Genomic DNA, 16,073 nt, shown 5'->3' with positions numbered 1-16,073 from the left:
CCAGAGCTCCAGACTGGGTTCCTGCTTTGATCCTGCTGAAGTGGCTCCAAAGCTTCAGAGCCACCTCGGAGATCCGGCCATAGGGTATAATGGGGAATCCATTAAATATCTATAACTTTGTTGTTTTCTGTCTGATTTGGATGAAACTTGCAGGAGGGAGTGGTAGCCTCTGCTGAGAGCATGAAACCTGCCAAGTTTCAAGAAGATCAGTGTGGGGCTTCAGGGGGAACTGCACCCCAAATTCGTGAAAGCAAAACTCATGTAACGTCTATGTGTTACACCACAGGGGGCTGAAAACTGCCAGGGTGGTAGCCCCTGCTCAGGCCACAAAGCCCGCCAAGTTTCAAGGAGATAAGTGCACAGGTTTGGGGGAAACTCCACCTCAAGCTGTGGACAAGCAAAACTTGTGACATGGGTGCTTGTTCAACTGTGTCTGTCTTGGGGCATGGGGAGGGGTGGGGAGGGGGGACTACTGCAGGCCTGGCTGCTAAGCTACTGTGTTACCAGGTGTGGAATCAGAAAAAATATATGCCTTAAACTTTGATTATTTTAGTTATAAGATGACATAACCGCTTTGTGTAGAATTGCTGGCTCGGTACAGTAGAACAGATAAGGGCAAGTGTTTGTTCTTTGTAACTCTTCTGCAAATGCTTCGCTCACCGCGGCCTTGAAGGTAAAAAAAAAAAAAGTATGTACAAAGTAGATTTCCAGGTGCAAGAAGGAGGTTTGTGAACTAACCCTATCTCCCCCATAATTCCCATCCTGATAACAGCAAAGAAATAATGAAGTAATATTATAGTCGCTTTTCATGCTAATTTCACTATATGATCACGTGAGTTGTAAGCGACTGTTAAAAAGTATATAAGCCTCCTGATTTTGCTCTTGGGGGGGGGACCCCTTCCAAGTGCTTGGGAAATCCATGTCACTTTGGAACTCCCCCTACAGCTGTAGTTTCTTTTGAATAAAAGCTTCTGCTGACCTGACCCAAAAGTACTCTGTGTGTGTTTCCACGACAATTCCTGGTGCCGTGACTCGGATCCAGAACACAGGCTGAGGAAGGAGGACCGCAGGCTACCCCCCCCCCGAACCCTGAGGCGCCAAACTTGAGAGGTAAGAGACCTAATTCAAAATCTCTATTGGGGTTTCGGAGGAGGACTGCCTGTAGGCTCCCAACTTGGCCGTGGTAACTGGATCTGAACCTTGTTAAAACAGGTCAGTCTGAACCTTACTGCCGGCTAAAATTTTCTGTCTGGTAAAGGATCCCATTTTGTGTCTGGTAACATACGTTTTAGGGAGAAACTGTTTGAGGCACCTTCATCCAACAGCACATCGGGCTTGTAGTTAATTAACTAAGGCGGTGTGGGGTAGGAGGTCTGGCTGACTGAATAAATGTGTATGTGTGTGTGTATTTAGAAATATGAGCCACTGACCAGGACTGAGACTACGGTTGGGCTCAGCCGCCCCAATTCTGCCTGACAGGGCAGTTTTGAAAGCAAGGGGGCCCAACTGGAACCTCGTGACCCAGTGGACAGGGCTTATTGAATGAATGTGTGTGTGTATTTAGAAATATGAGCCACTGACCAGGACTGAGACTACGGTTGGGTTCAGCCGCCCCAATTCTGCCTGACAGGGCAGTTTTGAAAGCAAGGGGACCCAACTGGAACCTCGTGACCCAGTGGACAGGGCGTCTGAGTGATTTTGTCTTTTCCAAACCCCTCGTCCCAGTAGCTTCTGCCAAAAGCAGGAGTGAAAGGATCCCTCTAGTGTTTCCCTCCCCATTTCCATTTTATGAGCCGGTGTCGGGTCAGAAGCCTTTTGTCTGGGCAGTGAAAAACTGCGGGGCAAGACACTGAGCGGCCCGGACATCCTAAATAAGCCTCTCCTACGTCTCCCTGTGTGACTAAAAATGGGAACAAGTCAGTCTAAACAGGTTCCTGTCCCCCCTAAGGGGACTCCGGCGTACTTTATGTACACACACTATTCTCCCGAGACTTGCAAGTACCTGGATAAGTGGAACTGGTATACTAGGGATGATCCTGTGAAACATTTTCCACAGGAAGGAACATTTGATCAGGATAAAATAGTGCACTTGAGAGGGGCGTTAGAGTCCCGTGGATCCAAAACACCACAAAACCAGTGGGACGCGTTCTTTTATTGGTATGATGAAATGTCCAAAAGGCGGACAGAATCTCAAACTAAGAGCCTAAAAGACTCTCAAGAAAAATTAAAACAGCAGTTAAAAGCTGTTCGGGAGAAATTGGCTGCTCCCCCAAATTACACGCTGGCCACCGCTCCAATGTATCCAGCATTGCCCGGGGCGCCCCCACCACCGGAGCCAGCAGAGGATATCCTTGACCTTTGTTCGAACCCCGCTCTCCTGGGACTCCCACATCAGCAACAACCGGTTCAACATCAGGCTGCAGCCCAGGCTAGTGACCCATTAGCTGAAGCTCCTTCAGTAAATCCATCCACGGAGCTTAATAGTCCGGACTCATCCACCATATCTGCCACTCAATCATCACCAGTGTGGCAATTTACTCCTGGGTCACAACCCACCACAGGTGTATTTAGAAGAATGGGAATAGGCATGGAAAGATCTCCCATCAATCTGAGATCCCGAACTGCACAAGTTTACCCCCTAAGACAAATGCCAGGCATTGGCACCGATGGACAAAATATAGTAACTGTGCATGCACCCTGGACTCCAGGTGATCTCTACAATTTAACTCAAAAGTTCCCAAAAATCAGGGAAGACCCAGAAAAATTTCAGGAAGAATTGCAGACTGTTATAAATTGTTATAATCCAACATGGGCTGACATTAATCAGCTCATGCGATCCATTTTGCCCAAGGAGACTATGCTACGTCTGTACGCTGCCTGTACTTGGCCAGATCAAAACCCAGGGATTGGCCAAGACTTTATTGACAAGAGAAATGCTTTGGTTCAGGCAGTTCTCACAATTTGCCCAAAAAAGGCAGACTGGACCAAAATAAATACCTGTAAACAAAACAAAAATGAACACCCCAGTGACTATTTAGAACGCCTCAAACAGGCATTTGAACGATACTCAGGAATGGATAACCCAGTCGGAAATGCTAAACAAGCAATAGTGGCAGCATTCGTCCAGGGACTTAACCCTAAAATTGCTGAGAAAATTCAAACAGTAATTATTGGCTGGGAAACTAAAGATTTGACCGAAGTCCTTGCTGCGGCTAACCATTTTCATAACAAATTGGAACGGTCTAAAGACAGTGCCGAGTTTAAGTTAATGGCCTTACAGATTTCTCAGTTGCAGGGTCCAGGTAGAGGAAGGGGACGAGGACGGGGAAGGGGAGGCCCGGGTAGATTCAGGGGAAGAGATAGATCCTTGAGCCCACAAAACCCAGGCTATGGGAACCAATGTCATTATTGCAAGCAAGAAGGACATTGGAAATCAGAATGCCCCAACCGCCCCGGCCAAGGACCCAGACCCCAGCCCCCACCTCCACTTCCTGTCAATTTTCCCAGTGTTGAATAGGACAGCCTGAGGGACAGTGACATCATTGCTCCTTTGCTTGCTACTGACCAATCTGGTCCGTTTGTTGAATGCCTTATTTCTGGTAAACCTGTCTCCTGTCTTGTCGACACCGGAGCGTCCCGCTCCACGCTAAAGGCTGCTGAGTTTCCTTTTCTACCTTATTCTCCTGAAACTGTAAATGCTGTCGGTATAGGCGGACAACCTATCCCACATCCCGTCTCCGAACCTGTCTCCATCTCTATTGGCCCTTTGTCTGAAAATCATGCCTTTCTTCTTAGCCCCTGTGCACCTGTCAACCTTCTTGATAAGGACTTGCTGTGTAAACTGGGATGCGTGATTTATTGTAGCCCAGATGGTGTTTACCTTGAGGTACCGGAACATAGGGAAACCGAGCTTGTGGCTTTGCTAACCCAGGAGTACTCTGATCCTGACACTTCCTTCTTGCAAGAGGAACTGTTGGCACGAGTACCTCCACAGCTGTGGTCCACCCATGCGAATGAAGTGGGGCACATGCTGAGTGCTGAACCAGTGCGTATCATCCTGAACCCTGCCAAGCCACTTCCTCGTGTCCCACAATACCCCATCTCAAAGGAAGCTGAGGAAGGGATCAAGCCTGTCGTTTCCTCACTCCTTGAGCAAGGGATTATTGTCCCAATACGCTCCCCTTGCAACACACCTATCCTACCTGTCAAAAAACCTGGTAAAGATACGTATCGCTTTGTGCAAGATCTTCGAGCTGTAAATGCCGCTGTGTTACCCGCTTTCCCCGTGGTCCCTAACCCTGCCACTATTCTTTCCTGTATCCCTTCAGATGCTACATATTTCACAGTAGTGGATCTTTGTTCTGCTTTTTTCTCTATCCCCGTTCATAAGGATAGCCAGTATCTGTTTGCATTTACTTATCAGGGATTTCAATATACCTGGACAAGACTCCCTCAGGGATATACAGAGTCCCCAACCCTGTTTTCCCAGATCCTAAAAAAAGATTTGGATCCTATCACATTCAAAGGGGGGTCCACCCTTGTTCAGTACGTTGATGATCTATTGTTAGCCTCACCCACTTTAGAGGCCTGTGAGCAAGATACTTTGACACTCCTCACAGCTTTAGCTCAGAAAGGCCACAAGGCCTCAAAATCTAAATTGCAGCTCTGCAAGTCTAAGGTACATTATTTAGGGCATGATATCTCAGCAGGAGAACGACACCTTTCCCCTAGTAGAGTTGAAGCTATCCTCAACATTCCCAAACCTATGACTAGAAAACAGATGAGGGGATTCTTAGGTGCAACGGGTTATTGTAGACAGTGGATCCTGGGTTATGCTGCTTTCGCAAAACCCTTGCAAGCATTCACTCATGATACCACCCCGGAACCCCTCCCTTGGACTCCTGAAGCCGAACAAGCATTTGTGGTCCTTAAGCAAGCCCTCACTCTTGCTCCTGCTCTTGGACTTCCTAATTATAAGAAACCCTTTACCTTGTTTTGTCATGAACGGGAAGGAATCGCTTTAGGAGTACTCACTCAGCTGCATGGTGAAAAGCATCGCCCAATTGCATATTACAGCTCTGCCCTTGATCCCGTAGCTGCGGGACTTCCTCCTTGCCTCCGTTCAGTTGCAGCTGCTGCCTTGTTGGTTGAAAAGGCAGATTCTCTAGTTTTGGGACACTCTTTAACCGTTGCAGTTCCACATGCTGTGATGGCCCTTCTGCTCAAGGGCAAAACTCAGCACATTTCCAATTCCCGTCTTACTAAATATGAGAAACTTCTACTGTCAGCTGCAAATGTAACCTTAAATCGCTGTTCAATTCTGAATCCTGCGTCACTTCTGCCTATTGCCTCTGATGGTGAGCCTCATGATTGCCTGTCTATCACAACTCAATTGTTAACCCCTCGAACTGACCTCAAGGACATTCCTATCCCGAACTCTGACCTTGTTTTGTTTGTTGATGGTTCCTGTCTTAGAAATGATGCAGGCAAATTAGTTGCGGGATATGCAGTATGCACTCAGTATGCTGTTTTGGAAGCCTATTCTTTACCCCAAGCTCGTTCTGCTCAAGTTGCTGAACTCATTGCTTTAACACGTGCTTGCATTCTTGCAAAAAATCAAACCACAACCATTTATACTGACTCTAAGTATGCTTTTGGTGTTGTTCATGATTTTGGACAAATCTGGAAACAAAGAGGGTTCCTCACTTCATCAGGGACCCAAATCAGTCATGGTTGTTATGTAAAAGCGCTCTTAGAAGCTGTTCAATTGCCTCTTGCTATTGCTATTGTTAAATGTAAAGCTCATGAGAAACCGTTTGATGATGTCACACGAGGAAATGATCTGGCAGACCGTTCTGCCAGAAATGCGGCCCTTTCTGGCCCACAGGCTCCTAACTCTGTTTTTGTTTGTTTTTCAGCAGACCAGTCTCCTTTGGCTAGCCTTTCAAGTCTGGCCCTTCTTCAAAATCAGGCCCCAAAAAAGGAAATAAATGACTGGCTGCGTGCAGGATGTTCACTGCACCCCGACTCTCTCTGGCGCTCCCCGGACGGCCGCCTGGTGGCGCCTAGAGAGCTTTTGCCACATCTTGCTCGTTTAACCCACTCTGTGGCCCATACGAGCAAAGGAGGAATGATTGCTACAGTACAAAGAAATTGGTTTGCCCCAAATTTTCCTTCCATGACACAACAGTACTGTAGCTCCTGTCCCATCTGCTTAGCTCACAACATTGGGCAACGGGTAAAAACGACACCCGCAGCCCATCCCCCTCCATGGGGACTGTTTGTAAATCTGCAAATTGATTTTGTGCAGCTACCTAAGTGCTGTTCTTATGAATACATTCTTGTTATTATTGATGTGTTCTCTGGATGGGTGGAAGCCTACCCATGTGTACGTGCTGATTCCATCACTGTAGCAAAGAAATTGCTCAAAGAATTCATCCCTAGATTTGGATTGCCTCTCACAATAGATAGTGACCGTGGCACCCATTTCACAGGACAGATAGTAAAAAACATCTGCCAAGCACTCAACATACAGCAACACCTACACTGTAGTTATCATCCACAATCAAGTGGTGCTGTAGAACGTAAAAACTCTGATTTAAAAACGCGCATTTCGAAGATTTGTGCTGAAACAGGCCTCAAATGGCCTGATGCACTGCCCATTGCTCTTATGCACATTAGAAACACTGTTAACAGAAAACATGGCCTAACCCCTTATAAAATACTCATGGCACGACCCATGAGGATGCCAGCTACACCACCTGTTGCCCCTCACCAAACAGACCTACAATTAACTGATGAAACTGTACTAAATTATTGCAAGGCATTAATGAAGTATGCCAGGTCTGTTCATTCACAGGTCCAAGAAGCCTTACCTCAACCACCGGATGTTCCCTGTCACAACCTCGAACCAGGGGATTGGATCTACGTAAAGGTCTATCAACGGAAAAACGCACTTCAACCCAGATGGAAAGGACCTTTCCAGGTACTTCTAACCACTAATTCTGCTGTTCGTTGCCAAGGTCACCAAACGTGGACTCACGCCTCGCACTGCAAGAAGGTATCACCTCCATTGGACCCCGAAGCAGCTGTATTCCAACCAAGGTTGGGATCTTTCCCTGAGGCCAAGGACAAAGACCCTCAGGACCTCACTCAGGCAAGTGAGGAGCATCAGGGTGCAAGTGCTAGTAACCTCTCCCCTGCACCCAACCCCTCAGCCCAGCCGGATTCATCAGTTGAAAAACGAAGATATCATCTTCGGCCTCGAAGAAAGTGAATGCTCCCATTCGGAAGATCACCACCTCGATCAAGACCAAGAGCCGACATTATCAGTCCTTTAGGTAACTTGAGCCCAGAGGACGAAGAAAGACTTTGGCTGCCATCCTGGGTTTGGCTGGTAGTGTTCTTTTTCTTACTGGTGCTGGTTATGTTTGTTGTTAAGATTCTTTGTCCCTCCTGTATCTAAAAATGGCACTGATATCCTTATATATCACACTTGGGTATCTTAGTATCACCCAAGGGGGGTGGGAGAAAAATTTGTATTTGCAGATCTCCCATGCGGTGGCTCAAGCTGGAAATAAAAGTGACTGCTGGATATGCTCTCACAGCCCAGCACACCTACACCAAGGAATCCCAATGATCGGAGTACCAATATCCCTCCAGCAATGGGGAACAATAAACGGCGGCTTCGTTAGACACTACTCGTTAGCTGCCCATCGGTCCGCTCCTAAAGAATGGAGGGCCGCCCCTGCTAACTGGATAATCTCCCCAAGAGTAGAGGCGCCTTTCTGTTACAGATCCAACAACACCGGAGCTTATAATAAAGCCACACCTGTAGGACACTACCCTCATTGCCTAACTACTCTAGATTATAGCCCTAGTAGCACCAGTGAAATCCTGTTGGGTAACGTACCCTCTCTCAATTGTACAGGATTCATGGTCTACAACTTTTCTAAGGAACCTCATGTTGCTCTCATTGCAAACAGATCAGAATTTTACATTCACTCCAATTTTACTTCTTGTAATATATCTCGGTCCAGCAGAATAACAGCTGAACGTGGACCGTCCTATACGATGCATATCAATCGAAAGTGCCGGATAGGGCACAACAACTGTCGAGATTTGAGTACCCTTTCTGCCCCAGGCCTTTACTGGCTCTGCGGAAACAGGGCTCATAAAATCTTGCCCTGGAATTGGGTGGGGGCATGCACTCTTGGACGTGTTATCCCTGGTTTCGAAATGCATAGTGCAATATATCTGGAACAAATAAAAAATTTCAACCATCACATGAAAAGGGCGGTTAACCCCTTAGCTACCAGAAACACAGGGTTCCATCGATTTGTGAGAACCTTCATACCGTGGCTTGGAGTAAGAGAATTGGAACTAGCCATAATTAACATTTCAGCCACAATGGAAGCTATGGGAAATGCCACTGCGGATGCAATTCAGGCTCTGCAAAAAGAGATCTCCCAGATCTCACAAGTAACTATACAACACCGCATAGCCCTAGATTACCTATTGGTATCCCAGGGAGGAGTATGTGCCTTAGTAAACTCCACCTGTTGTGTCTATGTCAATCAGGACATGCGAATCGAAACTGACATTCGCAAAATCCGAAATCAGTTAAGGGTCCTACATCAAGTGGCCTCAGAAAATACTGACTGGGGTCTAGAAGAAATGTGGTCTTGGCTAACCTCCTGGCTCCCAGATTTCGGGGCCCTTGGCAAGAAAATCCTGTATGGAATATTGTTTGTCTTGATAGTTCTGATAATGTTCTATGTCTTAATGCAACTGATCCTCTGCTGCGTGAAAGCCAGCAGGGGAAGCTTTAGCAAGGCAAGAAAACCCACAGCAGAGTCTAGAATAATGGTGTTACAAAAGTGTGAGCAGATTAAAAGAAAACATGAAAGGCTGCATGATGAAATAGAGGGGCTCATGAGAATGGAAATTTAAGGCTAAAGTGAGACTAAATAGTCTCAAAGGGGGGGGGCTGTGGAATCAGAAAAAATATATGCCTTAAACTTTGATTATTTTAGTTATAAGATGACATAACCGCTTTGTGTAGAATTGCTGGCTCGGTACAGTAGAACAGATAAGGGCAAGTGTTTGTTCTTTGTAACTCTTCTGCAAATGCTTCGCTCACCGCGGCCTTGAAGGTAAAAAAAAAAAAGTATGTACAAAGTAGATTTCCAGGTGCAAGAAGGAGGTTTGTGAACTAACCCTATCTCCCCCATAATTCCCATCCTGATAACAGCAAAGAAATAATGAAGTAATATTATAGCCGCTTTTCATGCTAATTTCACTATATGATCACGTGAGTTGTAAGCGACTGTTAAAAAGTATATAAGCCTCCTGATTTTGCTCTTGGGGGGGACCCCTTCCAAGTGCTTGGGAAATCCATGTCACTTTGGAACTCCCCCTACAGCTGTAGTTTCTTTTGAATAAAAGCTTCTGCTGACCTGACCCAAAAGTACTCTGTGTGTGTTTCCACGACACAGGTACCAATTAATCATGATTCACACAGGGACCAGCTCAATACACAGTATCTAGCTACTACATAATGAGTTAACAAGCATGGATTAACACCTACAAAACCATGGACTAAGGAGAGGAAATAATCAATACAGACAATCAACTGCCCCAAGACAGATGCATTCAGTTGTGCAAGCACCCATGTCATGAGTTTTGCCTGCCAGCAGCCAGAGGTGCAGGGCCCCAGAAGCCAGACTCCCCCTGCACCTATCTCCTTGACAGCTGGCAGGTGTCGTGACCTCAGCAGGGGCCACCACACCTGCAGTTTTCTCTTTGAGCTTCGTGGCCTCAGCAGGGGCTAGCAGACCTGCAGCTTTCACCCCACTGTGCCTTAACACACACAGGTTCATCTATGTCACGAGTTTTGCTTGTCAGCAGCTTAAGGTGCAGTTCCCCCCAAACCCCTACACCTATCACCTTGGAACTTGTCAGGCTTTGTGGCCTCACCAGGGGCTACCATCTCTGCAGTTTTCACTCCCCCTGTGGTGTAACACATAGATAGGACATGAGTTTTGCTTTCAAGAATTTGGGGTGCAGTTCCCCCGAACCCCTGCACCAATCTTCTTGAAACTTGGCAGGCTTCATGCTCTCAACAGAGGCTACCACCCCTGCAAGTTTCATCCAAATCAGACAAAAGCAACAAAGTTATAGATATTTAACGGATTCCCCATTATACCCTATGGCCGGATCTCTGAGGTGGCTCTGAAGCTTTTCCGAAGCAGTTTGGAACCTCTGACCCGCTTCAAAAGCCTAACGAAGCCAGCGCTTTGATCCAAACATGCTGCTTTGGACGCCGAAGCATCTGAAGCTTCTCCAGATCCGAAGCACGGTCCGAAGCCTCACACAGCCCTACTGGGTAGGTCCCTTTGTTAGGGCCCTTGCTCGCACACAAGCAGCAATCAATCAGCCATCAACCTTCTCAGCTGCTCAGAGCACACACCCAAACACACAACCCACCAAACAACCCTCAACAAGACAAACACACAAGCAACCCTGGGTCACTTACCTTCCCAGAGCAGGATCTGGTCCCTGCTTCTTCTTCCCCTTCTTCCTTTCGCTCCCACCAAACTGCTTGGAAACTCCCCAATCCCTGTGGCCTCCTCCTCACCACCTGCTGCAAGCAGTCTGGGCTGTTGTGGGTGGCAGGGGCCTGCCTAGAGTCTGGGCTGGATGTGGCAGGCAGCCAGGAGGCTGCAAGCAGCTGCCCCACTGTCCTTGGAGCCCTGGCTTGGCTCATTTCCCATGGCGGGTGTACCCATGCTTTGGGGCAGATGGCAGGGAAGGGGCTGGGGATGTGCTGCCACATGAAGGATTGGGCCCCTCACAGCTCCCGTGTCATCTGCCCTAAAGCATGTGTGCACCTGCCCCCAGCAACAAGCTGGGCCAGGGCTCCATGGACTCTGGGGCAGCCCCTTGCAGCCTCCTGGCTGCCTGCTACAGCTGGCTCAGGCAGACCCCTGCCACCTGCCACCGAGGTTTGGCTCTGGTAAAACTTTGAGTCTGAAACAACCTTCCTGACAAGGGGTGGCATGCCAAGCAAAATGACTTCATGTGGCACACTCTGTCATGCATGCCAGGGGTTGCTGACCCCGGGGATAAACTATTCTCTGGCTGCAGAGAACAGGGCAAAGAGTGACAGACTTAAATTGCAGCAAGGGAAATTTAGGCTGGATATTAGGAAGAACTTTCTTACAGTGAACATAGCTAGGCATTGGAACAAGGTATTCAAAGGAATTGTGGAATCTCCATGCTTGAAAATTTTTACAAAAAGGTTAGATACTTGTCTGGAATAGTTTAAAATAGGGAGGATCCTGTGTTAAGCGGGGGCTCCTGAGGACCCTTCAACCCTACTTTTCTCTGTTGATTCCTACAGTCTCCCAGATGGACAGTTTCTGCTTTGTTCTTTCACCTTTTGTAGGGGATAGTGATTCTGCAGTAAGACATTGAGATTTTTTTCCATTCAAATCACAACCTATCTATAACAATCCTGTTACTCCATAGTAGTAGAAATATCAAGGTACACATTCTGACACAATACCTGATATGTTTAAATACTAAATATTTTAACTGCCTTTTAAAAAACATTTTCCCCCCAAATGATTTGGAAGAATGCAGTTTTATTACTCTGTTCATCATCATCACCATAATCATCATGAAGCATGTGACTTGACAACAGGGGGCGCTGTACACCACTCAATTTTAACCTAGGCCCTGGAAGCCGAGATTTGTCAGGCGGAATAGACATGTTGAGGGCCTTGAATTCTGAAATCATACCATCAATCTTTCATATCAGTATTCTTAATTATCAATCTCTATTTAAATCTTTAATTTAAAAATATTTTAGCTACGCAGCAACACAGAAAAGTTTTAGAATAATGGGTGCAACTGATGCAGTGATTTCTCTCTGCCTTTGGGCAGCAAGCATTAGAGGCAAGGAGGAAGAAGCTTCCAGTACATCTCTCACTACAGTGACCTGGCCTCACTGCTGAGGGAGGTGGAGTGGACTGGCTGGGAATTTTGCTGGCCTGCTGGCTATATTGCTTTCCCCTAGCCTTTTAGACCTACAGGCAAGATAAGAAAGGTAGATGTAAAGGGAGGAAGAATAGTTATCTTCCTTCATATGCTATCCACTATGCACCAGAATAAGATCCTTCTCTTTCCTCTTATGTGCTCTCATCGCAGAGCTAACAATGCCAACATTTTATTGTTATTGGATACTGCAGTTAGTCATTATCAGATACCAAGATGAATAGAACAATTCACACATCTAAGACATTGCTTAAGATGCAGTGGCTGCACATATTTCACTTGTTTTTGCTTTGTCATCATCACCTTATCTCTAAAATAGGAATGGGTTGGATCTGGCCCACAAAGTGATTTTGCCGAGCCTGTGGTGGGTCCCTTGGCCCTGTCAGCCTGGGTGCTTGCGGCTGGTCCCGCTCTGCCTGCAGCACATGCAGCTGGTCCCACCCTGCCCACATGCTCCTGGCCAGTCTCCATGCAGACTGACCCCTGGCCCTGACCCCAATGCAGTGCCCTCACTGGGGCTGCTGTTGCTGTCCCCACATTACTCCACTCCATGCTGCTATTTCCTATGCTGAGCTAGAGGCTGGGGGGTGCCACTGCTACACAGGCATCCCTGGGTGAGCTGCAGGCTGGCATGGGACAGTCCTGGCCACCGCTTCCAAGGGTGCAGCGGAGCCAGCGCCACTGTTGTCCTGAGTGATGTGGAGTTGCAGTCATGGTCCTCCCCCTCCCTCCCCTGCCTATGGGCTATGTGCCTTGGGCAGGGGAGGGGATGGGCAAGAGGAGGGTGGCTGTTTCCCTCCATTAGGGGCTCAACAGTGACATGTGGCCATCCCTTGCCCTTGCCTCCCCTCCTTGGCTTTCCAAGCATCCTTCATGGGACTCGCAGCCCTCTTTGCCCCCTTGTGGGCATTGCACCCCCCCACCCCCTGCCCCCAGTGGCAGCTTCCAGCTCTGACCCAGTTCTTTAGGGTTACCATATTGCCAAGTATCAAGAAAAGAGGACACTTGTAGGGGGTGGGGAGGGGGGCAGTAATATGCCCATGCCTGTGCCCTACCTCTGCCCCTCACTCCTAAGCCCCTGCCCCCCCAGTCCTGACCCACAACCCCCTGCCCCCCCAGCCCTACTGGTGCCCTTCACTCCTGACCTGCAGCCCCTGCCCCCCAGCCCTGCTGCCCACGCAGCTCCCATGCACACACGCACATTCTGTCTCTCTTACCTGGGAGCTTGCTGGGGCCTGAGCACAGAGTACATGACCCCCAACAACCCATCACCTTGCCCACCGCTCCCAGCCCCATGCAGTCCCAAGCTGCTAGTCCCCGGGAAAGTGGAGGGAATGCAAAAAGTGAGACATTTGCTTCCATTTTACAAACCCACGTGGACACGAGGACAGGGGGCCAAAAAAGAGGACATGATTTGAGAAAGCCTGGACATATGGTAACCCTACTATAACTGCCCCAAGATCCTGATCCTGGCCCCCAGTGCAGCTCCATGCCCAGCCATGCAGTGTCCGGGCCCAGTCTCCATGGAGGCTGGCTGGGAGCTACGCAAGTGGGGAGGGAGCTGCATCTGGGGCTGACATCATGGGGCAGTGACAGCGCAGGGCTGGAGTAGGGCAGAGCTGTGATCCACTCTCTGCATGCCCCTGCCTGCAGAACTGGCACCCATCACAGGGGTGTGCAAGCAGGTTATCGTGGCTCTGACCTGGCCCTGGCCCTGGCCCCAGCCCTGCACTGTCACTGTCCCTCAACCCCACCATGATCCCAGCTTCACCCACCCTTCCCCTTCCTGAACACCACTGCCCGGGGCCCCATCCCACATAGGGAGTTTTGGTGAGTTGTTGCTGGGTGGGGGTAACTGACTCAGCCTGTGACAGTTCATCAAAACTCCCTAAGTGGCCCCCCGGGGCCCAAATAATTGCCCACCCCTGCTCTAAAACCATAAGGCCCTTACACCTTTAAAAGGGAAGCCATGATTTGAACAGCAGCAACAATAAGAACAACACGATGCAGTTGAACCAACCTCCCTTACCTTGCAATCCATATTTATCTTCCACGTCAACAGATGTCTTGTTTTATTTCATTTAGCAAATCTGTTTTTTGTCTTATTTGATCAGGGGCAAACTTAATTTTGCTTAAACAAAATCTGCCAAAAGTTTTATGCACCAGCATTTGTTTTTTCTGCAATTCTACCCTGCTCCCCCCACCCCATTCACTGCCACACTAATCTGTCTGTTTTCCAAAAAAGCCCTGTCTCCGCACTGAAAAGTTGGCTATAGTACTAGTGGGTAAAGATAGACAGTAAGTTTTATTCCAGGGCTTCAGAAAAGCTATTGCAAAGCATCTCCAAGCAACGCAGTATAAGTTATTCCTAAACTTGGAGAGTCAGAGGATAGTAGCTGTTCTTGGGAGGTTATTTGCCTCTGGGAACTGAACTATGACCACAGACTGTTATATACATTGTTATTCCAACATCTAGATTGAGTAGCCATAGCTGCAGGACCAGAATGAAACCACCGTACATAATGGATTCCACTGTGGATCTAGCTATCCCTCCCTCATTATCACAAGTTTGCATCAGGAAAGGTCTCAGTAGGTGGTGATATGGAACTCTGCATGACAATATGTAAGCATGTGGCAGGATTGTGTGATCACAGTGAATAAAAGTTGGAGATCATGACGTGCTTTAAATAAAACAAATTTCTGAACTATGTTGATGCAATGGAAGGAACCAATCTACCTATGTATTCTACCCCTTGCCTGCCCACCCACTTCTTCTTCCCATCTCCAAACAGCAGTCCAGGAGTACAACCAGCAGTGAAGCAATACTCAGTGGCAATGCAGGTCTTAGTAGACACTTGGATAGTCAGGGTGCATCTAAATGTGTGCTTTCCTGTGGAGGTGACTTTTTAGCTCTGCAGTAAAGCATCACAGTCTACACACGTTAGTATTAGGGCACAGTAAATTAATTAACTCTGCCATAAAGTAGTACTGTTGGGGACAGTACTATCTTATGGTGGAATTATTTACTGCACTGCATTGCATGTGTGGACAGTGACAGCAGCACCTCGAGCCAGGGCAGAGCCGCCCCGGCTGGCAGCAGGCTTGCAGGGTCAGCCACTTGGCTCCAGTTTCAGCAGCGTTGTACTTCAGCCACCCCTCTGCCGCCACCCGAAGCCCAGGGCTCTGCCCCCCACTCCCCCCTGAGCCTGTGGCCTGCTTGATACCCGGTACTGCTCCACTCCAACTCAAAGTGCTGTTGTCCCAGATACACGTGTAGATGCTGTGCCCAGGAGCAGTGTATTCCAGCGCAAACTGCTCCAGTGTTTATCACGTAGCATTAATTGCACACGTAGATGTACCCACAGAGAGGTATTTTCAAAAGCACACACTGGAGTCCTATCATACCAATGCATAATACATCAAATGTCCGTTTCTAGTTGACCCCAACGCCCCACCCCTTTTGCCAAGGATAATGAAAGTATTCAGAATAAACAGCTCTGGCAACATACCAGTCAGTACTCACGAAGTGTAGGACAGAGACTTGGGAGAGTGAAAGCAAAACCCAAGGATCAGTGTGCCTGCTTAAAAACCCTAAAAACACCAACTTTGGTGTAGCACATGGAACCTTAACAATTGCTACAAAAGACAATTGATGGATTTAGAGGTCATAACTTCCCATCCTTCTATTTAATAAATAAGCATACGATAGCAAGAGTTTTCAAGAACAAGAATAAATTGTGTAACTCAGTGAATTACCAATCTAAACTGTCTGGACTTTGTATTAACAAAATTAGAGGATTGTTATATAATTATAACAATTATAATTTGTTATATATTACTGTATTTCCTTTGTAAAGATGAGGTAACTTAAACCTATGTTTGTATACTTTTCTTGTATCGGAATTTTGTTTCTATAGTAGCCTTAACAAAAAACAAAGTGGAGGGAGTCATCATATTCACCTGCCATGGATTTCCATATAATACTGAAGTCCTCATTATTGGTGGATAGGGCA

At 47.6% G+C, this 16,073-nt stretch overlaps 1 protein-coding gene across 1 annotated transcript; it reads left to right on the top strand.

The window, feature by feature from the left end:
* The first annotated feature begins 462 nt into the window (after positions 1–462).
* On the top strand, positions 463–9,154 carry LOC132244751 (syncytin-1-like). Its single transcript, XM_059717161.1, has 2 exons — positions 463–1,110; positions 6,860–9,154. Exon 2 carries the CDS (start codon positions 7,468–7,470, stop codon positions 8,950–8,952), a length of 1,485 nt encoding a protein of 494 aa, XP_059573144.1. The 5' UTR covers positions 463–1,110; positions 6,860–7,467; the 3' UTR covers positions 8,953–9,154.
* Positions 9,155–16,073: the final 6,919 nt, after the last annotated feature.

Source organism: Alligator mississippiensis, chromosome 1 (assembly GCF_030867095.1).
Source record: "Alligator mississippiensis isolate rAllMis1 chromosome 1, rAllMis1, whole genome shotgun sequence".
In the NCBI taxonomy this organism is placed as follows: domain Eukaryota; kingdom Metazoa; phylum Chordata; order Crocodylia; family Alligatoridae; genus Alligator; species Alligator mississippiensis.
Note: the sequence above shows the minus strand (reverse complement) of the source record. Positions and strands in the feature narration are given on the sequence as shown.

Bases quoted from the DNA above. Each gene is read 5' to 3' on its own strand.
- LOC132244751 (XM_059717161.1), top strand. From the start codon at position 7,468: ATGGCACTGATATCCTTATATATCACACTTGGGTATCTTAGTATCACC.